Source organism: Agelaius phoeniceus, chromosome 1 (genome assembly GCF_051311805.1).
Source record: "Agelaius phoeniceus isolate bAgePho1 chromosome 1, bAgePho1.hap1, whole genome shotgun sequence".
NCBI classification, from domain to species: domain Eukaryota; kingdom Metazoa; phylum Chordata; class Aves; order Passeriformes; family Icteridae; genus Agelaius; species Agelaius phoeniceus.
In genome coordinates, this window is record NC_135265.1 from 103,494,132 (window position 1) to 103,521,599 (window position 27,468).

At 40.3% G+C, this 27,468-nt stretch overlaps 1 protein-coding gene across 10 annotated transcripts in view; it reads right to left on the reverse strand.

Moving 5' to 3' along the window:
- PTPRM (protein tyrosine phosphatase receptor type M) overlaps positions 1-15,779 on the reverse strand; it is a 442,681-nt gene extending 426,902 nt beyond the window's left edge. For 4 of the 10 annotated variants that reach the window (XM_077184295.1, XM_077184271.1, XM_077184265.1 and 1 more), the window contains exon 1: positions 14,687-15,778. In XM_077184295.1, the coding sequence (XP_077040410.1) occupies positions 14,687-14,759 (73 nt within the window). In that variant the 5' untranslated portion in view covers positions 14,760-15,778. Of the gene's footprint in view, positions 1-14,686 lie in introns of all 10 variants that reach the window. The other 6 variants (XM_077184303.1, XM_077184285.1, XM_077184279.1 and 3 more) reach the window with 2 other exon arrangements.
- Positions 15,780-27,468: the final 11,689 nt, after the last annotated feature.

The following is a 27,468-nucleotide window of genomic DNA, read 5'->3' on the forward strand; positions in this document are numbered from 1 at the left end:
AGAAACTCCTAACAAATTCAGACTTCTGTAGAACACACCTGAAGACAATTAGCTTTTGGCACTGACTTTTGGCTGCTCTTCTCACCATACCAAAATAAAAACACAGTACATAATTTGAGACAACCAATGTACATGGAACAGACCAATGCTGAAGCCTCTGATTTTCTCTCTCTTAGGACAGATATCAATTTTTTTATTACTATGCTCTAAAAAGTATATTACTAAATTTGATGCAGAAACACTAAATGTAATGCAAGAATAGAAACAGAAAAAGCTCTTTAAAAATATAAGATGATGTGATGCAAGCTATACAGCCTATTATTTTAATTTATCACCTGTGCATGTCAAATTGCAATAATTTACAATAGTAAAAATCAAAGGCATAAAGTACATCCAGAGCTCTGAGAATTTCAGGTGTGAAACAGACCAGTTTCTCACAACAGCTTAGGGTTCTGTTGTGCATTAAGTGCAGAGAGTAAAACTCCATACCACTGCATCTCTATCTTGTGTGTGCACAGGAAAATGTAAGGAGTAGCTGTAAACTTTCTCTTAAAGAAAATTAATTGCCCTGAGTGCAATATTCCTATTTCAAAGGCACATTAGTTCACAGTCACCTTCCACATCAACATAAAAATTTATCGCAAGTGATGTCAAAATCCACTAAGTCCCACTCTGTTTGTTTATTACCGATTCATTGCTGGAGGCAATTAGCTCCATCCCCAACTGGGCTGCATTAACAGGCTGACTCCAGAGCAAAGTCAGAGTGGGGAGCACAAACCAGCTCTGAAAATAGATGGATTTGAACAGAAACAGATGAGGAGTGCTCAAAAAATCTATGGCATAGCTGTCTGATAAGGCATATATTTTCCATCTCTAGGTGGGTAGTGAGTACCTTCAGAAACAAAAATAACTCAAGTGACTTAAGAGTTCATCTACCTGAACTATTACAGGAACACACCTCTACTAAATCCATTATCCTATTATACAACTGCAGCCATTACACAGTTTTTGAATGGTTTAAACTATTCTCACATAGGTGGACCTGCACCCAGTGTGGGTACACAAGATCAGAGTAATCCTTTTCTAGTCCCAATCATGACCTCACCTCAGCTAATCTTACTGCTTTCAGATAACTGAGCCGCTGGTTGCAAACCTTCAGCTATTCTTAAAAGTCACCCTGCTTTTCAAATTTATGATTCTGGTGATACTGTAGAAGCCAGCAAAAGAAATCAGCTGCAGTCTCAGAGCTATGTAGTGCTGAAGACTCCAGTAAAACTTGCTCCCATCATTAAAGAGAGGAAACAGAATCCAGCCAGCGTTCAGCTTCCCAAAGCTCTGTGATCTAATTCTACACAAAAGGCTTATAATAAGGTTTAGGCTCACAATACAATTAGTAATTTAGCTCACAAATTAGACTATCTATTAACACTCCAGCAGAGACATCAGCTATATGAGGATTAAGAAGGAATCTGCTGCTCTCAATATGGGAGTGAGAACTTGAATGCTTTAATAGACCGCTTCAGCTTCTGCTAATGGGAACATATATTGCATTGTACAGGATGATGTATGTGAGCATGGCCAGCAGCCTGCTCATACATTGAAATTTCATCAGCAGGAACCACAATAATAATTTACACAATAAGTACAGAGTGGTAACTTTTGAGCTCATCTTAAAGCATAATTTTAACTAGTAAAAATTGATACCGGCAGCGTGAAATACACTGCATATGCATTAGAAGTGCACATAGAAACAAGGCCCAAAATTTGGTAATTCAACATAGACAAACCTAGGTCAACCCAAGGAATGGAAATTATATTGTACAGTATTTAACCACAGTATTCGAATAAAGAAGCAACTGTCTTTCCAAATCTTTGCAAACCATATTTTTTCTGTATCTATTAAGAATGGAAGCAGACATATGTAATAAAAGATTCTTTGTCATCTTCTCCCACAAACAGTGCCCAAAAGATTTTTAAAAAGAGCTGGTATCTCTACCATGCTTCTTAATGGCACATTGCTCACAGAGAAAAATAATCCAGATGAGTTTTCAAACGTAGGCTAAAAAACCACTCTACTTATCATAAGCAACTAAAATTTCAACTGCTGTGTTTGAAAAGTGCTGTTCCAATTTCCAGAAAACTATACATGTAACTACATTTCTACAAAATGCCAATATTGCTGCGTTCATGCTGACTTGTGTTAAAATCTGAATTACTTGCAATAAGAGGAGTTTTTTTCTAATTACTTTGACAGTATGCCCAAAACTGACTGTATTCATCTTCAGGTTTTAAGCTTGTGTTTTTATAATTAGGGCCAGTATTACTAATTCTTTATAGCTTGAAAACAAACAAACAAAATCAGTTCATCAGTTTACTTCACACTCTAGTAAAAACCATTCACACCCAAATAATATTATGAACAACGTCCATCTGGTCTGCAATCTAGATCTGGCCGCTGTATCTCATTCCCCACCAGCACTGCCTGCTGCTGCTATCAAGCGTTCAGGGTGAACACACTCACTGCAAAGCAAGACTTAAACCTCACTCATTCCCAGTACTTACTCATAAGCACATGCTATGCTGTCATGTGTGCTAGCACATGCATGGGGCCGTTTTGGTCTTATCTGTCTCAAGGAGAAATAAAAAAGGCAAACCCTCTAACTTGTGATGAATGATACTCAGGCAGTCAGGAATTGTATCCCCAAGCTTCCACCAGAGCCACCCAGAGGCTCTGCAGCCTTCTGAAAACATGCACATACTTCTCCAGACTGGAAGGGCAAAAGTGCCCCACAGCAACACAGGAAATCCACATCAGAGCTGCACATCCTGCAGGCTCAGCTCTCTGCCCAGCCCAGTCACTGCTGCCCAGAGGATGGCACAAGTCATTTGAGGAGAAGCCGCACAGAGACCTCACAGCAGCATTCCAGCATATGAATAGGGCCCACAAGGATGCCAGAGAGGAACACTTCATCAGGAAGTGTAGTGACAGGACAAGGGGAAATAAATGGCTTCCAACTGAGAGTAGATTTAGATGATATAGTAGGAAAAAAATTCTTTACTGTGTGGCTGGTGGGGCACTGGAACAGGTTGCTCAGAGAAGTTGCAGATGCCCCAACCTGGCAGTGTTGAAGGCCAGGTTGGACAGGGTTTGAGCAACCTAGTCTAGTGGGACATGTCCCTGCCCATGAAATTAATTTTGGAACTACATGATCTTCATGGACCCGTCCAACCCAAGCCATTCTATGATTCTATTTGTGGAACATAGTGATGAGGAGCTGACATGAACAAAGAAAAGGCAGTGGAGAGAGCTCAGGAGGTGGCAGGTAAGCAATGTATTCTTAAAGGTGGCCTGATGGTTAACAGCCTTGTTAAATATGTATTATATTTGCTGTGAAATACATTGTGTTAAAGCACAATTTTAGAACTGAGAGCAGGTAAGAACCCTCCCTCTTCCTCTGCACAAAATTCCACAGTACACAGCTCTGGAAGATTACTATAATTGGCCAATTCTTTCTTTTATTGCTAGACTACTGGGCAGAGTCAAAGCACTGAAATCATGGGAATTGGGCGGTTTGTTAATGTCACATATTTGCTCAAAGTCAGTTTCAAGCCTACAGATCCCTTTTTTTGAAGTCCTCCTCCCAAAGGTCTAGAAATACACATTTTTTAATCCTGGCATAAAAGCAAGAATTAATTTTTCACTGCTACAAAACTAGTGTGACATACTGTAGTTTGTGAAGACTTCAACAGACTGAGTTCTGGAAACGTGAGATTTCTCACTCACAGCCACTGAGTGGTTCCCAAACAGTTGTTTGAAAAGCTGTGATCCACGCACTATGTGCACTGATTTGAAGCAAACAGGGATGTCAGATACTGCCTGACTGAAGGAGATTTACTGTGGACCAGTTCATGAAACCACAAGTTTTTGTTCATTTTGAAATTAAATGTAATTCAAAAATATGGACAGCATGCATTGCTGTCTTGGGGTCAGGGCTACACATCAGAAACTGGTTCCATTTTTTGCAATGGGCCAACAGAAATGACAGGCAAGCAGTAACTTTAAAAATGCAAGTTTCCATGTTGCAGTGTAAACTGCAACCCAATCCATACAACCAAAACCTCTGAAGTAGTTTCTGACTGATGCCAGAATTACTCCACAGCTGCTGCTTTCCACTTCCATTTATTAAGTCATTACAGATACCTTCCAAAATAAAAATTTAGACCTCCAAAGGCAGTATCTGTTTCTCTTAAGGAATCCGAGGAAAAATTTCAAATGCAGCAGAAAATGCATGCACTGTTTACGTTCCCTAATTCCCCTTGAGTTGACCTTGGCCATTCATCTAGATAAAGCCCAGACAGTCTTTATCTGAAATTCTCAGTCTGAACATATGCTTCACCCCTACTCCAAGTCAGAATTAATATCTGCTCTTCCACACTCCAATTCCACTGCATGACAGAGGAAGATACAGGTGAATAAGGCTCAAGTTCACAGTCAGCAATGATCTGCCACTGAGTCAACCCACAGGCACTGCAGTATATTTGTCTATGATTAAAAACAGAAGTAGCTGAGGAAAATTATTTTTAAGGGGCTATTTCCCTACATGGACAACCTTATGCTATATACTGGGCTAAAATTTCAAGAACACTTTAAGGCTTTTTATGTTTACACCTTTCTGTGGCCATGAAAGTTTTAAACAAGGGTAACATCTAAGTGCCCAAAATTCAGGATGCAAAAAAGTACCAGATTCTCATGGACAAACTTCCCAAAGAGCAACTGTACATGTGAGGATCCAGCTGTGAAGCCTCTGCAAGACTCATTAAAAAACCCTGTCCATATCAGCTGGTGATGCATGGCTGCTGCAGAAGTCAGGGGTTTTACCTGTCAAGAGTATTATTTCAACTTGTCTTGGGCTCCTGGGCCCCATGCAATTTCAGTGCATATCTGCTCTAAAGGGCGTGTGCTTGTCTCAAACACTCCTAAATAAATAAAACAAAGCCCAGCGTTTTCCAAATCCACAAATGAAAGCGCTACGCCAATTCACATAAAATCCCTTACTAGCCTAGATTTATGGAGGCAATTCTAACAACAATTCTTGAAGTAAAAATAAATAAAACACACCTCATGAACTTTATATGTGGTCTTCAATCCATGTGCTTTTCTGTTGCCATAAACAGCAGGTACTAACGTAATGGGAACATACAGGCTTCCATTTCACATTTTCACCCTTTAAGGTTTTAAAGAGATGTTAACTTTAGCTGTCTTTTGGTTTTGTTGGTTTGCCAACACAAGGTCTGCAATGCTCACAGTCCTAACCCCAAAAGCCTTCTTTCCCATTTAGAAAGTTGCTTGCAAAGGTTTTCCCCTGAGCTAGGAGCTAGGACAGAGCCAAGATGACATCTCTCAGACAGAGTAAAAAGGGCATCAGCTGCACAGTGCCTCAAAATTACTACTGGGACAACAATTTATCTTACATAACTGAGAAATTACTTCAGTATCAAGCTGTCTCTGCAGAAGTTAAAAAGAAAAAGCTTAAGTGATGTGTTATGTAAAGTGCTTATATTAAAGTGTTGAATGCGGAGCTTTGTGAAATAATCTTCATCTACTCTGCAGAATTCAGAAAAGGTAACATAAAGGAAAAAGGCTATAGCTATTTTCAGGCATTAACACAAGAACTACACCACTGAGAATTATGGTTCCTGGAAATGTCCATAACTGCCTCTATCTCCTAAACACATGACAGTATTTAACCATGTTTTTGAGTTTCCAGGGAAAACTGAAGCTAGAGGTGGTGACAAGCAGCTGCTGTAGATTTTCTCTAAATTGTTTTGGGGTTCTGAGTTATCACCTTCCTTTCTTTTAATGTTTTGTAAATGGAAATTCAGCAGATTTCTCAACCATGTGGGAAAAAAAAAATTCCAATTAGTCTGACTATGAAGATCCTCATCCATGTCACAGTCAAATGCCAGAGCACAGAGTCTCCCACACCTATGTGGGAGCTCTGATCACTAAGCAACTATTAAAACAGGAACTTTAAAAAATTTGTATAAATATAGATATACACACACACATATGTCTTCTTCATGCTGTCCTCCAGGGGTGTGGCTCATGATAGGAAATGCCATCCCAGCACAGAACCAGGAAAGTCTCCAGGCTCAGAAAGCTCCACAGAGGGAAAAGAGTTCCTTGGCTAAGATTTTATGACATATCTTAAAATAGTTGAGGTAAAAGAGGTATTACACTATAGAAAAACTATGAACTTCCAAATTAATCATCAGAACACTCCTGTTCCTGAATTACATTGATTGACAGAAACATCACAGCAATTACAATATGCTTTATAGTCCCAACAGGTGTGCAAACAGTGCCAAACACCTTGAAACAAAAATATTTTCTTTCAAGTTTCTGCCACACCTTTGAGCACACTCTGAGCAGGCTGCACAGTTGTTAGGAAACATTGGACTTCTCACAATGAATGAGAAGGGTGGAAGATGGAAGAAGCAACAATGAAATTTTTCAAACAAAGTATATCTAAATCACATAAGAAGAATGAGCAACTGTACTAAAGTAAGCAGCTGCAGAGGAAACAGTAATGTCTGCTATGGCAATTGACTTTCATGTTTGTTTTCAACTGAACTGTTTGCTAGAACAGTAAAAAGCCATGAAGGTAAAAAAAGCAGAAGTGAGAAAAACAGAAGTTTCTATGTAGGTAGAGGACAATGTGAATCCCTTTTGGAAACCTTCACCTCTCCTTGAGCTATAACCTGGAAACACTCTTTTTGTCAGAAACTATGCTCAGAAACTCTACCCTCAAAATCTAGGTAGACTTAGTAACCAAAACTTTAAGATGTGCAAATAGCTGACCATTTTTTGGTCACAAACTCCTGCATCAGTCATAGCAGCATGACTAAGCACCAGCTGCCAAAATAAGGATTTGGCCATAGAGGGAAAGAAAAATACAACCCCTCCCTGCCACCACCTCTGTGTCAAGAACACCATGAAAAATGCAAAGGTCTGCTAATGGGTAGTAACTCATCACAGATTACAGACATTCACACAAGTATGTAACTGCACATATCAGGGGTGGAAGTTATTTACTCAGTCTAATGTATATTCACCAGAAAAAAAAAAAAAAACACTTGAACAGCCACTCAATTTACCTGTAACAATCCATCAAGCAAACCTTAAGTATTAGGTTACTGATCCACTCTTTATCCACCTGAAAGTACACAGAAACTCCTGTAATATCCTCCTCAATCTTATGTTAGAATCTTATCAGCACAAATAAAATGTTCTTTCACCTAATGAGCCTAAATTTATGTGCTACAGAATTAAAACAAAGGTCCACTGACAAAAGTATTCTATCCACTACATTATTTCTAAATAGTCTAAACCAGATTTTATTTCAGAGTTCAGGATAAAAGATGTGACAGGATTCAAGATAATAAAGCATGAGCTTTCTGAAAACTTCCCCAAAATAACTGTGCCTTAAACAAAAAACCCAAGCAACAAAACAACAAACAAGCAAAAAATCCCTCAAAAATATGTGTGGTGGAAAAAAAAAAAATCTGCTCTAAAACAGGCATGTGATGCTCTATTTCATTCTCCTAGAAAATGAAGAGCTGAAGTGATAAAAGAGGTAATTAGCTGTTAGTTATTCCAGAGCAAAAACACATTTCTAGTGATTAACAAAAAAAAAATGCTTTAAGAGATATTTATATTAGCTTAACAGTGAAGAAGATTAAAAAGACAAAAAAACCAGGGGGGAGCAATAAAAAAGCTAATCTACCCCACAAAAAAATCCCACTCTAACCAAAAATTATTTTTTGAAATTAGGGTAGATTACATGTTGGGGGTGGGGAGGAGAAAAACAAACAGTCATAAGTGAAATGTTGGGTTTACACCATTTCACAGAAAAAAATTAAAGATTCATTAACACCATTACATTTAATCATATGTGTAAAGATAATCAACTATTGCTACGTAAAGCTGTCAGAAGACGTATCTGAGCCTTGAATACACATTATTAAAAACAAATGTGTTGAAAACTAAGACAATAAAAATAAGAAAACATGAATAATTATAAATTCAGTCCTGTTTTCGACAAGTAATTCAGCTGCCTTTTAGACTTCAGAGTATTTTTTTTTTACATTGTCTCTTCTAGTAACATTCATCTCTTCCATGCTTCCAGCAAATGCTATACCTTCTTTCCCACCTTTTCCCCCCCAGGACATACAAAGTCTAACCTTTTTTCAGAACTCCTTCCTGCTAATATTGCCATGGTTTTGTCTGAACAACTGTGTTTATTACTTTCTTTTTCTCCCACCATTGCTCCTAATGTGGCAAAGGGTCACTGTTGAGTCAGATACTTCTGGCTGAGACACTTCTTTCCTATTCTCTGCAGATACTGAGCATGGGTATGCACCAGAGACATAAATACACTTTAATTTTTACTGTTATTACTCTCAGAAATCTGGGCACAAATATGTCTTTCTTTCATTTTTAAAGCATATGTGGCACCTTACCCCCTGTATCTCCTCATAGCATTAATAGAAGTCACATGGCTTGAAAACCAACACAAATGGTTGTTATGCCACAAGAAAACAGAATTCCACTGACAGCAACATCATCTGCACAGATAATTATTCTGAATGGATCAGAAAGGTTCTAATAAGTAGTGAGGAGACATGTACTCCCTCAAAACTTAAGGTTAGATCTTAACCATCTTGATTGATTCTTAAAGATTATCAGATCTCTGCAGCAATATTTCTTGCATTTAAACACTAGGAAAGTACTGACAATTTCTCTGTAGTTTCATGCATTTTATTATGTATTTTTGTCATATTAGAGCATTCATTCGTCTTTCTGTGTAATATTAACACTGATACTAAAATCAGTCTTTTTACATGTAATTAAAAGTTAATTTGTATTGTAATCAAACTGATGCAAACAAGCTACCAATGGATTAAAATTCTCTAGGTCACAAAAATCCATCATCTGTTTTCACACCTCCCCACCTCCAAATACACCTACATTCTCACAATGCCTAGCTTACAGCCCTTTCTCTTCCTGTGCTTAGAAAAATGGATTTAGAGATGCAGCTACACCTAGTGATCAGCAGCAGATCACAGCAGGCAAAACTCTGGAAGACATGACAAAATGATTCAGAGAGAAGTATCTGAATACATTTGGGTGAACAGACTGACATAGGAAAATTCATTGCTACTTTTTTTTTTTGTTTCTAAATACATGACCATACGTTCCAAATTGGTTTCAGCGTCTCAAAATCATGTTATATGTTAACATATAACATTACACATCACAAATAAGATAACTGGAAGTTACTGACAAAATCAAATGAAATAAGGAGAAGATTCTCAATTTTTCTTAAAGAAGATGAGCAGGTAATTCAGCTGCATTCACACATTAACAGTTTGTTCCTGGGAAAATTTTCAAAACTAATACTTCTTTCCACAAGAGTCATAATTGTGAGCTGAAAGGTTTCTAATTGCATGTCATTTCCTGGGGAAACATCTTCAGAATTTAGTGACATAGCACAGAAATAAGAGTTTGACAGTGATACTAACAAGCTTTAAACACTAGAGACATCCCTCTTAAAAAGCCTTTCCTTCAGCATAAAGTTGCAACACATGAAATACAGGATCAGTTCACAGATCCTGACCCTGCAACATCGCTGGACTTTGTTCCATCAAGTCTACACTTATTATCTTCCCCCCAGCTGAATCCAATGATGCACACTCAAGGGGTTGTCTCAGCAGGAATGTGCAGAACTGGCCTGGCCACCAGGAACTCGCCTGCTTGACATTTTCAGTGACCGTGGCAGGGTGTGGGTGAGCGCTCACAAGAAATAAACCATCCCCACATCTCCAGCTCAGACTCAAGTGACATTAGTGAGGTGGAGTTCAGAAGCTTGCCCGCTCTACCCTAACATGTTCTGGGATTTGCCTGGGGATTAGGTCTCTCTAGCTGCCAATCTAGCAATTTATGTGAGCACTGAAGATATTATTTCATATACTGTATGTACTTATATTGTTTCAGGACACTGTGATTTGTTTTCCTCATGAATTCTGACAACTGCTAAATCATGAGACCAAATGAACACCATAGCATTTTTTTACCCAGTGTTATTACATCCTTGCAGTATTTTGAAAGATTTATTTTTAGTTTCTGATGATGTTTCATTACTATCTTTTGAAACCAGAACAGCTAAATAAAATAAATTTTAAAAAACCAAACATACCCACCATACAGTTTCTTTTTTGATGAACTGTGCCACTTCCAAAGCCCTGACTCATTTTTACCTGAAGCATTCTAAAGCACATCCCAGTTCACAAGGGAACACAAACTTTACTTCATTTGTTATAACTGCAAAAAGTTAAAAAAAAAAAAAAAAAAACCTAAAAAAACAACATCACATTTAGAAGCAGATTTTTCAAAATGCTTCCATTCATTTGCTGGAGTATTTTAAATATGAATAATCTTAGATGTAGAACAGAAATCAAGCCATTCACCTATTCACCTAACAGCTGTAATAGCAGCAGCAAAAATCTCTGAACAGCGGAAGTTTGGTTTGAGAATCTTCCCCCACAGCTCTCACTGTTTAGTGAGGCCAAGTCCATGCTGTGACCTGTAGCTGGAATAGTTTTGTAGCTGAGCTGACAAGCTTCATCAGCCACTAATAAAGCTGCATCTTCACTGGCATATGTTACTTCCCTTAGAAGATGCAGGAATACAGACTTGATGGATGTGTGGAGAGAAAGAAGAGCAGGTGGAATAAACAATGCAAACAAAAGCAGAACTTGCTAAAGTGAGATATAACTACACTTGGAGTTCTTTGTTGCTAAAATGATCAGAATAGCTAACACAGACTTTCAAACAAAGATCCTGAATACTCTGAGAAATCTCTTTAAACACAGCTAATTATATCAGAAACTTATTTTCTAAGCATTGCCAGGAGCTTCATTTCAGCTAGGATAGGGCCTATGAAGACTTAACCTATATTCTTTCTTTTCTCTGCAGTCACTAAACATCAACATGATCACAGTAAGTTTCAACTTCAGCATGTCAAACTTCTTCCTTCCATCACTTTTCTGGAAAATGTGATCCTTCTTTTTAAAGGGCCTACACCCAAAAATGAACAGATGAGTCTAAGGCACAACATCTATTCAGAATGCAAGGTTTTGTATTCTTAATCCATGAAACAGCTTGAGAATCACTATTCTTTATGTAAAGCCTTTACTACTCACTAGGAAAGATAATTTTAAAATTTTGTACAGCACTTTTCCTCCTTTTCTTCTCTTCGTAATTGCCACTAGTCCTGGTTCATTACAAAGGGACTCCCACAAGTATTTTTAATCAGTCTGTCCATCCCTCTCACTGCAACAGGACTCTTTCCTTCTCAGAGAAAAACTAAAACTTTTTAAACCAGTGCCACAAAAATAGCGTTGATATACAACCTTGGTGCTTTTCACAGCAAAGAGAATATAACAGACTAATAATAGCCCTCCCTCTGTAAGAGTCAGGCTGTAACCAAGAAACACCAATCTCAGAATTCAGGCTGTGTGCACATTTACATCTACCTGAATAGGAATGCCTTCATAAAAACAGTTTCCAAGTTCTATTACACATTTCCTTGCTTTCAATTTCAGCTCCCCATTTTTGTATTTGACAGAACTCATCCCATCCAGACTCTTAATTTTATGGAGACCAAATATTTATGTTTACAATGTCTCTTTTAACTTCCCATATCTCTATGTTTGAGCTAAATCCCTTACAGGAGTGAATTGCTGTCTCCAGCCTGAATAATCTACCAAGCAGGTGCACGAAGGAAGATGGTGGAGTCAAGTGGCATTTTCTATGACTGAACACCACTTTTCAGGAACTTTAGTATTATATAATATTAACATTCAGTCTTCACATGAGACTGACTTTATAACATTTTGCTAAAATTATAAACAAAACCAGCTAAATTAGGTGTGTTATAGTTTCTCAGAAAAAAACCCCCTAAAAATAGTAAAATAACCCAAAACTAATCTTGCAGAAAGAGTCCAGCTACTTTTAAAAAACTTAGGATAAGTAGTACTGTCCATTTAAGACAATGTTTTCAGTGACATCTCTTAAATTCAAATTCTTGAGATCATTTACTTCTTGAACTGATGAATACAGAATTTTAAAATCTTTAGTTAAGGACTCAGAGAAAATCTCATTGTTATTACCCATTAAGCTGCTTTCAAAAGATTACTTGAAAGCTCCCAGGCCTTAAAAAGCCAAGATCTCATCTTTCAGTAAGATTATTTTCTAAATGAGAAACTCAAATAAGACAATTGCTGAAGACAACATTAGAACCAATCTTTGTGAAACAAATCAGCCAGTTTAGAAAAGGGTACAAAATAAAAATGGAACTATAAATGCCACAGGCACTTATTTCACACACTGCTATTCTTTGCTTAGAACATGTGTGGAGTTGGCTTTGTTTCTTTTTCCTTTGTTTGTTTTTAAACTTTTCATAGGTTAGTCACATAACTCCCTTCTGCAATAAGGGACAGCTATTACAAAAGATAACTACCCAACTCAAGGATGGATTTTTCAGCACCATTTAATTTCTATGACGCTGATCCATCAAGGTTTTAACAAAAGAAAGAGCATTATTTTTCCCCCAAGCAAAAATTATACCCAGACACAAGCTTCATGTGGTAAAGCACAAAAATGGAAATTTCATCAATTTTGTTCCAAATGCCAAGAATCAACACTAAAAAGAAAAAATTCTGTACATGCATCTTCACAAATAATCTTTACCTTCAATACTTAACATACATATACATATACACACATGGGGAGAAAACTGGGCAGATTCTGCATCCCTTGTCATCTCACTGTAAATAGAAACCTCTGTTACTGAGTTCTTCAGATGGTGTGGAATTGCACCCTTGGAATAACTGTACGCACAAGTCATTGGTGAACTGTTCACGGTTTATAGCACTGCTCTCTCCACAGCATGTCAGGTAAATGAATACAACAGATACAAATCAAACAGTAATGTGGGATTGTTCTTCAGCAACACGAACAGCACTTCAGTGCTGATCCCAGTACAGTATCAGCACATTGCATGCACGAGCACTTGAATATCCAGAAGAAGAGTCGCCCCAGCTTAACTTTAAACAAAAAGTTAGACAGTTCACACAGGTCAGCAGTGAGTTACAGATTTATCTTAATAAACCAAGTGCTCCCATTGAAGTCTGGACACTAGACTGCCAACATTAATGAGCTGTGGAGCAAATATAACTGAGTCCAGTTTCATAATTCGCTGCAGAGCATACCCTCCTTTTAACAGGAATTTGGAAAATATTTCATAATTGTTCCATATCACCTTGGAACACAACGTTTTTCTCCTCGGAGATATTCTGTCTCATCTACAGTGAAAATGCTCCCAAGAAGCCAGGGGAAATGCAGCTACGTATACCAGACGTCCGTGGAATCAAACATAAAAACAGAAATTTAATTTTTTTAAAATAAGTTCTATACTAGACCACCAACTCCCAGCCATAAAACTTGCTTTATCTACAGTGCTCCATAGATGCAACACGTAATGTGCAAAATATAAACTATTCTGCAGCCTGAGCAACAAGGAGTCAAAAGGATTGCTTCCCACCAGATCAAAGCACACTTTGCACGAACTGAGGACCAGATGTCTTCAATTTAACGTGCTTTCAGCTGCACTAACTTCATGTTAGGAACAAAACACACCAAAAAGAATTCTGAAGTTACTCTTTGCTGGAAGAACTATTTCACAATCCAAATTTCTGTCTAAAATTACGGGTTTCTCCAACATATGAATAAGACAGGGGTGCCGGCAGGCGACTCGAGACCGAAATAACCATTTGCAGGTCTGGGGCTCCGGGGAACAGAGGAACGGCGCCGCAGATGGGGCACTTCGCGGGGCTGCTCTCGGCTGTGAGTGCCGGCACCCATCGGACGTGGGCAGTTCCCGCCCTGCCCTCTCAGGTGACGCTCTGGGGGCTGCCGAGGGCCCGGGGCCGGGGCTTTCCCCCGCTGTCTCACAGCCGCACCTCCGGGCAGCGCCGAGGGCGGGGAGCGGCGGGGGCCAGCGCCCAGGCACCGGCGGGCGGGCAGAGCCGCGGGGCCCCGCCGGGCAGCACCGCAAGCCCTCCTCCTTCGCCCGTGGCCGGCCGCGGCGGCGGGCGTAGCGCCGGGGACCGGCTCATCTCGCCCCTCCGCCTCCCGTGCCGGGGCAGCGGGAAACTTTCGGGAAGTCAGCGGCGGAAAAACGCCGGAGCGAGCCCGAGTCCCGCCCGTCCCTCCAGCCCTGCCCTAGGGCTGCCCGAGCCCCACCAGCCTCTTGACCTTCCATGTCAGGGGCTCAGGGGCGCCAGCGGAGCGGCACCTCGGCGCCGCTGCTCTTCGGGACACTTTTTCCACCCCATCGACGCAGCGGTTCAGTAGTGTCAGACCCGTCAGGGGGATGGGGATGGGAAAAGAAAAAAGGAAGAAAAAAAAAAAAAAGAAAAATATACAGAAAAAACCCCAAAAAATCTAAACCAAACTCCCACCGCCTCCAAAGTGCCCGCGCTACCCCCTGCCTGTCCGCCGCCTGGCCCCCGGGAAGGCTGCTCGGCCCCGGGCTGGCAGCCCGGCGAGCCGACTCCTTACCTGTGAACGTCTGCGCTCCCGCTGCCAGCAAAAGTCCGGCCAAAGTAACCAGGCAAGTTCCAACTTTCCCCATATTTCCAGCCCTTCCTGCTCCGAATCCAGCAAAGTGCCAAAGTGTTTGCCAAAGTAGGAGGCGCCCCTCTCGCCCCCCTCCAGTCCAGCGGGGCAGGCGAGGAGGGGGCAGCCGGACTCCCGCACTTGGTGCCCCACGAGCTGTTCTTCCCTCCTTGCCCTCTCTCCGCTCTTACGGGCAGGGAAGAGGGTGCGAAGTGGCCGGCGGCCGCCCACCCGTCTGCCTTCCTCCGGCCGCGCCGCTGCCCCGGGGGCCGTAGGGGCGCCGCTCGCCTCCCCCGGTGCCCGGGGGGGCACCCTTAATCGCGGAGCCTCCTCGGCCGGCGCCGCCGCTAGTCCCGGCTCAGCTCGGCTCCCTGACTGACTCGTGGTCCCCCCCGGCGGGCGGGCGGGCTGAAGGGAGCGGGGAAAGTCACGCCCAGCCGCCGGCGCCGCCGCTCTCCCCCGCTAGAGGGCGAGGCGGCCGGGCCCCGCCGCCGACAGCAGCTCGGGGGCGGCCGCCGCCTGCGGGGGCGAAGCGCTCGGGTCTCCTTCCCGCCCCGCTGCCCCGAGCGCGACTCGGCTGAGGAGGTGGTGGCTCCGTGCCGGGCAGGACGATGTCGAAAGTTCGCGGACAGCGCGGGGGGAAGAGAAGAAGGAGCCAAAAGAAAAAAAAAAATCTAAGCTAGGCGTCTCGGTAACTTTGCCGCGGGCCGGCCCCGGCTAGAGCCGCAGGCGCTGAAGTTGTGGCCGGCGCTGGTCCCTGCCCCGCCGCGACGGAGCCCCGCCGGAGCGAGGGGTCCGGCCCCGGGGGAACGGTCTCGCCCCCGCCCCGCCGCTCTGGCGCTGCTCCGAGCACCGAGATAGGGAAGGGGAAGCGCAGGAGAGGGGCAGAGCGCCGGCTTTCCATAAGCGCTTCGGTTTTTTTGTACAGGCGATCTGGAGCCTGTCGGAAGAACTAGTCGGAGGCCACCGCTCAGCCTTCCGCGGGAACCGCAAGCGTGAGAGCCCTGCCCGCACGGCGAGCGGCTGATACCGAGAGGAAATTGAGATGTAAATGGGCTCTCCGGGCTGGCGAGGAGCGGCACCGTCGCGTACATTAATTGCTTCGCATTGGCGTGCTGCTCATAAAACTTAATCTCCTTGCCTAGCCCTCGGTAAGAGCCACCCTTCGCCCCTCCGGAGCGCTTCGGGAAGGGATCTCTGGAGAGCGCCCAGCCCGGCCCCCGGTTCAAGACACGGGCGCAGCTCTTAGTCCTGCGGGTGAAGGATAACGTCAGGAATTAGCAGGGTTAGAGAGGGAGTGATGGAAATAAAATCACATTAAAATGGCAATTATCTCTCCTCATTTGCAGCGTGTGACTTCTGGCATTTATCTCCGCGTCACGTATGAAATACAGCTGCATGACAGCCGTCCTCCCGCTGGGGCTCCGGCTCCCGGTGTCCATGGCACTGCAAGGATGTGTTTGCTGGTTTTAAAACAGTTTTAAAACTAAAGCGGAGTTGGAGAGGTGGAAATATTATTGTTGGTTCTCGCTTTCAAAGAAAGGTTTTCCTTTCAAGTGCAACTGTGGCCAAATTTAATGCCTTGTTTATTCCGTGTGGGTTACTAAAACGATAAAAGCAGGAATATAGATAATGCTGGTTTTAAGAGCTTGAGCTCAGGTTGTAGGTTCTGATTTTTCTCCAGCACAGCTCCTCTGTTTTCCCTGCTGCTTTTCTATGTAGTTAGTCGGCTTCGCTGCCGCTTTCCATGGAACTCCGAACTCTACCCATCCCCCACATGTCCAGGCGAGCTCGGGCATATCTAGTGATTTGTGCGTATTCTGAACTGTTTCTACATACAACACATTAAGTCCGAGCCTGGGCACACAGCTGTATCGTTCCCAGTGATCGCCCAGCCATGCTGTTTTCGGGACGCTGCTCTGTTATGTTTCGGGTGGTGCATCTGCGACTTGCTGCGTGTCCCTTCGCGAAGGGACGCGAACTTCGGGGTGTGTGGGGCTACGGCAGCTGCTCCGAAGGTAACGCAAGGGGGCAGAATAGCATTAATTGTTGTGTTCCCTGACGTCAGACTTCTTCTTTGCAATAGCAGCTATTCCCCGAGTTTATTGTTTGCCCAGAACTTCGGTCTTGTCCCGCCCCCCCAAAAAAAGACGTTGCCTTTATTCCCCGAAGCCTTGGTAATCTATGGATGTTTTATAATAAGAATTCAATTTTTTTAAATTTTGATTTTTTTTTCATGGTTACATAATTGAGATAATTTCTATTTACTTTAAAAGCTGCAGTTATAGCTTCCAAAAATTAGAAACTATAGCTGGTCTAAAAAGTGTTACCTTTGTAGCACAAAGCTTAAAAAACCTCAAAAAGTGTCAAAAGTAATTTAACTTGCAACGAAATAAACTTTAAAATTTGTCTTCTGGTAGATCTGCCACTAAAAATCCAGAAATGAGCAGTTACACCAATGTTTATGCTAATGATGACCCCTCTCGGTTCTGAATTTCCAGAGGCACATGAAATCGTATCTCTGATCAGCCGTGCAGTGTGGCAAAGTATGGTGTTCAGACATATAACAGCACCCTGCCTTTGTTATGGGGAATTGGAAAAATCTATGCCTATAGCCACAGCTATCTGATGTTAGTTTGGAGAAGATGAGATAGAGAGTTGCTGAGTTCTGAGAAGCAACAGAAGAGTATTCTAAGAGTGTTTGGGCACGGTCACACTGGGAGTGAGGCTAAAGTGCTTGACCTTCAAAGACACAACCAGTCTGCTTTAATTACAGCAAATCTAAGAATCAGTTGAGCTCCAGGGAATTGCTAAACCAACAAGAACAATAGGAAACACAGGTCATGCGTGGCTGATAAGGAATGGTGAGCTGTATTGCACTGTGTTCAGTACTGGAGTGTGCATGAAAACCATCCAGAAGCTGTACAAAAAGAACTGGAGCATCAGGAAAAGACTAGACAAAACCCACAGGTTCACTGGTGGTTTGGTTCAAAGAATGCATTCAAGAAAGTTCATTAAAGGCTAAGCTGTGGCTGGAGAGGGGATTGGAAGCATCTGCATGGGGAAAAAAAAAAAGTACTTTGCTGATTGTTTTTCACTGACAAACAGATACTTTAGATACCTTGCATCTGTTCCTGAGCTGGATCACCTCAAAGAAATACCTGTTTACAGTTACCTACATAGACATACTTCAGCTGAAGAACACAGGAGTTCCCAGTATCACAAATAAAATTATTCCTGCTGAAAGGAGTCAAAGAATGAGACTAAGACATGTAGAATAAGAAGAAAATCTGGAAATGGTTGTAACTAATTTCTGGGTTTAAATGTACATCAATAGGAAATGCACATAACCAGCCTTCATTGCAAAGATTTTGTTTTATTTTTAAATATGAAATTTGTATACATCCCACTGAGGGAAAATACAAGAACCTGATGATAAATTATGAATAATTACACTGTTTATTACAGAAACTTCACTGGCAGGCCTGCCCTCTCTTTGCTAATCATTCCCTTGCAGAACCTTTTCCCATATTCCAGATCTCTGAGCTACTTCTGGCAACTGATTTTTGAAAATTTCAAGTTGAACAAGAACTGTATTACTGGTTAGAGAGGTCTGACATCCAAATACTTATCATAATGTGGAAACAGGTCTGCTTGACCTATGTCAGGAAGAATCCTTTGGATAGGCATACATCTACACTTAACAATTAGATAGATAGATTGTGTTTATCTATTTAGCTGTTACCTCTAAGATGCTAGAGATATTTGCAGCGCTTTTCATTCTGTATTACTGGCACAAGAACAAGTAAACATGTCTCAAATTCTCTAAGACATCAAGGCCACCCTGCATAATCTGTAGCATGAAGTCACCCTTCCTATAATGATACAAAGCAGGAACACTCTCTTGCTCATGTTACAGCAGAAATAGAAAAGCAAAGGCTCATATTTAGATATTGGAGGAAGGCCCAAAAGCCCTGCCGTTTTTTTGACCCGTGACAATGCTGATTAAGTGGCCAAGAATGTGGGCTACACAGCTGTCACCTGATCTTTTGGTTCAGTAGCAGATAACATCACTCTCACAGCTCAAAGCTATTTTTTGCACTATCAGGTAGTTCGACAAGAGTGATTTTCACTGGCTCTCTCCATCTTGTTTTAAAGCTCAGACAGACAAGCTTCACAAATCTTTCAATAACACTGCTGTTTAAATATAATGAAAAAGTCATTTTTTTCCTGGGACAGGGGCACATTTTCTTAGCTAAGTACAGCTAGTGAGTGAAAGTATGATTTGTTTTGTTAAAAAAAAGACAGGCAATGATTCCAATTCTCTGGTTTTATCAAAGCTACTTTTCTGCTCAGGAAAATTCCAGAGGCAATCCTTGGTCAGAAGAACTACTCAAAAATAACATCATCTCTGTAGGTCAGGAAAAATGTGCCAAAAATTTCTTTTTCCATTTGGGCTTTTTCTTAAATACAGAGCAGCTAATATTCACTTATCTTTAAGTAGCTTTATCTTCTCACCCAGAGTTTACTGATGCTCTTTACCTTTTCACTGCTGATTTTTGTCAAAAGCTGGATAAAGAAAAGTATGTGTGCTTATCTCTGTGCCAGGATTTATTGATTGCATTATATTCAATTATATTCTGTTTCATAATATTTAACATATCTGTATCTGTAGACGCTATAATGGTTTCATTTGTTACTGAAGAACTATTTCAGTTTAACTGTAACTCCTCCAGTGTTTATTCAAAAAAGCCTCCCTGTGCCTTTTTTGAGGGGTAGGGTGAGGTTCCAATAGTGCCCTTAAAAGATCACATCCACTCCATACCTTGTCTTTCCCTTCCTCCAAGGAACTACAAAGAACTGCTTGGAATCTAAGGTCAATCTAAACCAATCTAAGCAGCTGCAAAAGTTGCTGCATACAAAATGTTCCATCTTCAGTAGAGGCTTATTATCTTTCCTGCTTATTGCTGCTGGGGTGTCCTGGCATTAGAACTGATCCTTGATCATTCATTTGGCACTGAGATATACTTGTCACAACTGTGACTGCTCCTTATCAGATATTGCCATGAGTAATATGACTGCATCCTTTTTCCTTTCTTCTTTTTTTATTGCTAATTATTTATGCAAGCAACAATAATTATCCATTTTTTCCCAAGATTATCTTGCCTTATTCACTTGATCACTCTGAAATTTGGTGGTAATAAAAACCAAAGTCTTCTTTGATTCTAGCTGCTCAAACCCAAGATTTTTTATAATAGCTGAGGAAATTCTACATGGCCACTACTGGCTTTGATATTAAACCATAGTTGGAGCTTGAGAAAGAAAACACATCCAGATCTTTGAGAAGTATTTAAAACATTAGAGAGTAGCAATCTTTAATCAGAAATTGTTGAAATAGAAGTGAGAAAAAGGTCTGAAGTGTCCAAGTAAAACAGAGGGGGAACTTTAGGATCTGAATGTCAGGAAGGAAGCAAAGAGCAACAGAACACACTGTACAGAGATGGTTGCTGCTAGTTCAAGCCCAAAAATAATTAACTGAATTGTAGAAGAATATCTATTTCATAATTTTTATAATAAGAGATAAGAGAGAATTTAGCCTAGGCAGGTAGAAGTTTGTAAACTCATAACATTTTAAGACCATGATCCACATATTCTCCCTGTACCACTCATGTGATTTGTACAGACAAGGAAGAACATGCACCTCATACCACATTGTATTTGATGTATTTTTATGCCTGCAAGCCAAATTATGTCTCACCTTCTGAATGTCAGCATTTTATTAGAAAACGATTGTGTTTAACTGTCTACAAAACTTTAAACTATTGTGGCTTTTAACTTTACTCTTAGAAATATATCAGTCTGTACATTATATGTGAGAAGCAGGCCTCATCAAATTTGAGCTTTCTGGCAGGGAGCAGGAAGGGTCAGCTTCTCCCTAAGGGATGGGGAGCCAGGTCCATTGTGATAAGGCAGTTCCAAGATAAAGCCCAGCATAAACCAACACACTGGGACCTGGGTCATCAGGGTCTGTGAGCAGTCCTATTGAGACCACTGCTCCTACACTATAGCTCCAGCAGAAGCTGAAGGCCCCAGAGGGAGCTGAAATTATATTTCTGGGACAAAATGGGCAGAGGGTATGGGGGGGTATTCCTAGTGAGGCTGATAGAGTCATTACTGCACTCAAAATCATCTCACTTTTCACCTTTGCATCTTCAAATGTATTACATGGCTTTTAATAATTGTTCTAGCTTATGATACCTTGTGAAGAAAAGTATCTCCACTGTTTTTCTTTTACTACTTGTTCTTAGCTTCTCCCAAAATTTGCGTGTCCTTAGCTGTGTCTCTGTCCTCATTGTGAGAAGATACATACAGGAGGTGAGGGCAAAGTAGTCCAAGTATGCAACACTGTTAAACAAACACCTACCAAGAGTGTACAACCTTCAGATTTGTGTGAGGTTGAATAGGATTGGTCAGGAAAGAAGCAGAAACACAATTGATTAAATGCAAATACTTGCAAATATTCATATATTCAGTCTTCAAAGTCTGTACAAATACCAACTGTAATATCATCTTTGTCACTCGTTGCTTTGATCTTGTCATTCATCTGGGTTAACATCCTTTTCTATTACAAATTTAGGCTTAATTTCTTTGTCTTCAAAGTTCCATACTGTTCCACCTCTCCCTACTCATTTGAACTTCAAGTTGCTATTCTTTCTATTCAGTGCTTCTATAATCAACCATGTCAAAAAGTGAAACCAGAAGAATCAAAATTTAGATGAGCGCTGTGAAGTAAGCTAACTTCTCAGTCTTCCAAGACAGAGTAATTGTTCCAAAATAAATTAGTGCTTATTACATAATAGAAGGAACACACACTGAGTTTTACCAGCAGAGCTATAGCATTTTATTTTTTCTGCTAAAAATACTCTAGTCCATTCCTCTCCATTGATAAACCATTTTCTAGAGGGGTTTCTCTGCAGGCTTCTGTCAGATGGAACATTCCCTTTAGGAGTAATCCCTAGAAATGCTTGACGAGAGTTTGGGTTTCAGGTGTCCTCCTAAAAGGCAAAGAACTGAAGCAGACAACTGAAATAGTAATGTCTGATGCTATCAGTACTAATACTGACTGATCATATCTGCAAGGGCCCTTCCGATGGTTTTTCCACTTGGGAAAACATATTTCTGACATCTTGGGTTCATTCCACCAAAAATGCACAGAAGCAAAAGCCAACTGAAAAGCCACATTCAGTAAAAGGTTAGTGTCCTTTCTGCCTGTGAACTTCTCTTGAGTTTGTTCACTCATATGTGTTTTTCTCATTTTTCTTCCATAGCTCTAAATTAGCATCGGATAATAGGATATGTGCCTTGGCATAAGATTAAGTTTTCCCAAAAGTTCATTTACAGCTAATTAAGCGTTTGTGAAACAGAAGAAATGAAATATGCAGCCTCTTTGGTTCTCTTTGTGGGTCTTAAAACCAGTGATTGATGGATGGAATTATCATTCCTTCAGCCTCTTTATTACTAACTGTGATTTAGCAACGTAACATTCATGTTGTCAGCAGCACCTCCACACAACTTCCTGCTCTAACTTTGATGCAATTGCTATATGAGGTCCATGAGACATTATTAAATTGGATCCTATTGGAACAAGAAGTTAAGATTCTTTTTATTCCTACAGTTGTAGTTGAGTGGAAGGATGTGAAGTTTATATCTTGTCTCTCAAAAAAAAAAATTTCCTGTGAAGTCTACTTTAACAACAATTTATACTCCTGCAAAACACTGCAATACCATCTCATCAGAGGCAATTCTAAGCAGGCAGGCCCAGTAGTCAGTGATGCAGAATCCATCAGAGAGGCAGGATGTGAGCATAGATGTAAGTACAACCTCTCACACCACCACCTGTGCTGAATGCAGGTTTTTACCCTAATATGTTAAAAAGTTGTTTGAGAAGTAAATTAGATGTTATAATGATGGCTTTTCTAAATTACACAGTTTGTCTTAGTCATTTGTAGAATTTAGTTCATATTTGTAAGTATTTGAAAATATTTGAATTATTTTTTTAATGGTGATAATGTGTCAGGAGAGGTACCAAAAAGTTGGAAGGTTCACATGTAATATCTATTGTTATTTAGTAATTTTTTCTTATTCTTTATTTTCCTTTTTTAATATCTGCTTTTTTGGAAAGGGGAGGAATATATTTTGAAGTACTTATGATTGAATTTTTTGTTGGTGTTTGCTTGTGCAGAATGATGAAGAGGCGTGAAAGTTAAATGCGCTTCATACCATCATTTTTTCCTCTTGATTGCTTTCATACCAACAGCAGATGTCCAGTGAAGGGACACAAATATTTCCCTTTAGCAAGTCATTCCACTGAAAATAATGGAAGCTTATTTAAATAGTGTAGCTCTGAGGAGACAAAGGGGGGAGCAAACACAGGAGACAATATGAGCAGAAATGTAGTGAGACAAAGAATGACTTTATTTACATGCAGTGATTTTTTTTAACATTTTACACATAATAGAATTAGTAGCAAATCAACTACCCATTGATTTGTCTAAAGCATTGGGAATGATAATTTGAAATTTGTTGTGGCCATGGATGCTATTGATTTTCCTGCTTCGTGCACTATTGTGCTAAAAATCAATTACTTAATATTTTACATTATACTGGTAAATTATTTTATTAAGTCTAGATTAAGAATTATGATGGATATAAATGTATGTGCTAAAACATAATGATGAAATGGATTCCTCTTGCAAGTTTAAATAACCATTCTGATGAGAAGAGTGATTGCCAAAATAAAAGCATGATAAATAAAACTCAGGAAAGCTTTGCAGATGTGGTGAATCATTACATATTACTTTGTTTTTCAAAATGAGTGCTGATCTTGCTGTTGCTTATTGTGCATAACTTAGATTAACATTAACGGAAATTATATGCACAGGAAAGCTACATTGTGGAAAATCTGGGGGTTTTTTACCCTCACACCTCTACTAATGGAAATTATAGGTGTGGTTTGGGGCAAAATCACTACCCCTATGAAAAGCCACATATGAAGGACTTACAGCTCTCAAAAAAGTGAATCTCTGTCAAATAAGAAAATGTTGTTTTCACCCTTCTCCCATGCAGTGATCAGATGTGAGCCTTGCTGAGGAAAATATTTCATATTGTGGAACCAGAGAGATAGGTTCTAAGTCAGGGGCAACTTTTTATCCAAAATCTTTATTTTGTTTGCAGTACAAACAAAAACAATATTAAAAAATTACTACTGAAGCTCAGGCACAAAAAGTTGTAAGACATCTAGATTAAAACAATTCTGTAACATCAGGGCTATACCTCTTCCAAATTCAATGGTTCAGGTGAAAAAAATGAATTGACAAAGCTCTTCAGAATATAATTTAATGAATTAAGTACAATAACCTTTTTGGTCAGAACCATTGCAGATACAACATAAAAGTTTCCTAGATTAGAGTTCCTTCCTTCTGAGCATCAAACACTTTGGAACAATCCATATTGTTATGGGAAGTAACTGCTTCTGCTACTGGAAATACCAGCTTAACATCTCTGAAATGCCTCAAAACCAGGGATGCACATGCACAGCTTATGGAACAGAGTAACTGTGGAAAAACCCAAAAAGAGAAATCAATCAAAATATTTTTTTATTTTCATGATCACACTAGTAGAAGGACAAGCCTGTGCCTGATTTGCCTGCTTTAATGTTTTCACCAGTATTGCTGTTCCTATTTGAACAGCAGTCCTACTCCCAGTGAAGGCAGTAGTAGCAGTGCAGCTCCCTCAGCACCTAGGCTGCACTTCAGGATGCTGAGCACCATCCTGTCACTCTTATGCCAAGAATGACACAGGAACAGGTGGGAGGCAGTATTGTAGAAAGAGCAAAAGAAGGCTTTATTCAAGAGAACTGCATGGTTTTTATAGAGTGATATGATACATTCTATTTGATTGGCTAGTTAACAAAAACACCTTCCTCATACATCGTCCTTGAGAAGAACAGAAAGATGAAGTAGAAAAACACCACCTGCAGATTGTTTATACTTAAAAAGTTATCACATCCTTACAACTCCCTAAAAATTCTCACAAGCCGCTGTGAGAAACGCTTGCTGTTCTCTCTCTCTGTCCCATGATATCCACACCATCCTATCCTTGTGACAGCTCCCCGTATCATATCAAAATATTGATTTTGATTATCAAATCATATCAAAATATTGATTTTGATATGTAGCTGTGCAGAATGAGGCAATGATGATGGTGAAATGGCAGAGTGAGACCTGTTTGTTCTTTTCATATGGAGAGCACACAAATCTCCTGAGCCCTGCGAGTTCACCGTTGTGACTCACGGAACCTGCCACATTTTGGTGACTAAGGAGCTGCCTGAAGTAGGTAACCAGCATGCAGTGCTTGTACAAGGTCAAGATGTGAATATGGAGCAAATAGACTGGCTGGTTGTGCACACTGTAAGGCTTGGCTCTGTCCTAAGGCCATTCCCCAAACTGTGGACATCTAGTTTGACAAAGAGCAGGTCATCTTCCTGCTAGGACTGACACAGCTGGTGGCTTTGCGTAATGATACAAAGACAGCTTGCGTAAACCTGGAACCAAGGAGGATGTCTGGGGAGACTTGGATCCATGCAGAGTGGGCAGTATTCCTGCAATGGATTATGTTGTCTGTTAGCTGGGGTGATCTGGAAACTTTTTGCATTATTCCATCACCAGTTTGGGGAATAATGGTCTGAAAATTGTTGTGAAGTTATTCAGCATGGTCTTTACAGTGCATTTGGCCTTAACGCTGTGTCTGAAGATGCTCTTACAAGAATAGCACTGAGGTAGATGTTAAAGACACCAAAAGGAAATAGCCTATTTTCTTCATGTCTTTTTCTAGCTCCAGTTTTGAACTTTGTGTGTTTGGCTCTGGTAACAGTCACTAAGTGCACTGGTAAAATAATAAATTTGAATTAGAAATGAAACCTGACAGGAGTTGGGAGGCAGCAAAATCTTAAAGATGAATGACTTACTAAATTAGTCCAACTTCCATGGCATGTCAATATTTCTACTAATATTAAAAATAGTGATTGTGCAAGAAGATAATGTAAACAATGTCACATATTTGTAACACTCATAGTGCCTGGCACAATTAAGTGAGAAAGCTGTCACTCTGCACATCACAAAAAAGAAAGAACCAAGAATTACATATAATTCCTCCTCTCATTACTTAGCAGTATTTTTGCCCACTTATGGTTACTTTCTCCAAAACCGGTGCTTAAGTCTTCAGTTATATGTTGACCTTTATAAATACCATTTTGACATAAATGTGCTGCAGCTTCTTTAATCTGTTGCAGCTCACTTGGCCACAAGGCTTTCTTCACTAATAGCAGAACACCAGCTGTATTAGCTGTGTCTGTCTTAGATAAATGAAAGTGAAAATGTCTCTTCTAGTCACTGAACATTTTAGGTTTCAGTGAGAAGCAAACATTTCTAGGCTGCTCCTGATGCCTTTGAGAACAGTTTTTCTCATTTTTTCTTAATTTTCCCCTATGATTAAGTTTCAAAGCAGAGGCTCTAGGAGAAACAAAAGTCAGGGGAAGGAGAGGAGTGGAAGGGTATCAAAGAAAGAAAGGAAAGGTGATGTTAAGAAAAAACCCAGCATGTAACAGAAGCACTAATGAAGTGGGATGCCACGAAGGGGTGGAGGAATTCGAGACCCAGATTAAAGGGACTCAGAAAGGGATAAAACAATTGTGACTGACACAGAAAGATGGAACTTACCAGTAGCTAACACAAAAAAGACATTTGGAATAAGAACAGTCTGCTTATACCTCATGGTCCTTTCTGTCCAGCCCATTTGAGAAATATTAGTGGAGGAGAGCAGTCTACAAGACACAATGGAAGGTGCAGAAAGCTCTCATTATGTATGTGTATGTTATGTGATTGCTGATCTCAATTGATGACATCTCTTTTAATTCACTGAGTTCTTTAGGTGGGAGAAATCAGAAAATATATCCATGGCATTATTTTCATTCTGTTCAAAGTGAAAAGAAACATCAGTGCTTTCATGTGTAATATATGTGTAATATTTGTTTTATAATGAATTACAGTCCATAAAATGCAAACTATTTAAAAAACTTTAAGTAATTAATGTTATGGATATTACTCATACATAAATAAAGGAGTTTGCAGAAGACTGATCCATATTAAAAGAGAAGTTTTAATGCATAGAGCATTAGAATGATTTCAAATGCTTCAAATTGCAGGAAAATGTTTTTTTTCAGATGTTACATTGAAGTGAGTAGTAGCTTTATGAATTTAAGGGGTCTACTTTGTACTGCATACTGAGGGTATTCTTTGAGTTTATGTTATGTCATCCTCAGTAGCTGATTTAATTGAAAAAGACATTTAATGCTTCTCTAGGCAAAAATATAAGTATTAAGAACCACTAGTTCTGGCCAATAATTTTACTTGACACAGGACTTTTGGTTCATGCTCAAGGACCAGTTCTGGACAGATTTAAGTGAAAGAATGATAGATTGGTGAGAGTGGTGATGTTTTCATCATCACTGAACAGAGAGAGGTGAATGTGATACTGTGCAGAAGGGAGTAGGACATTGTTGCATAAGGAGGGCTCAGGAAGGAAGATGGGACTTACCAGTCTCAATTACAAATAATAAATCCCCTGATTTAGAGGAGAGATCAGTTCAGATCAGGAGGAAGTGTGCC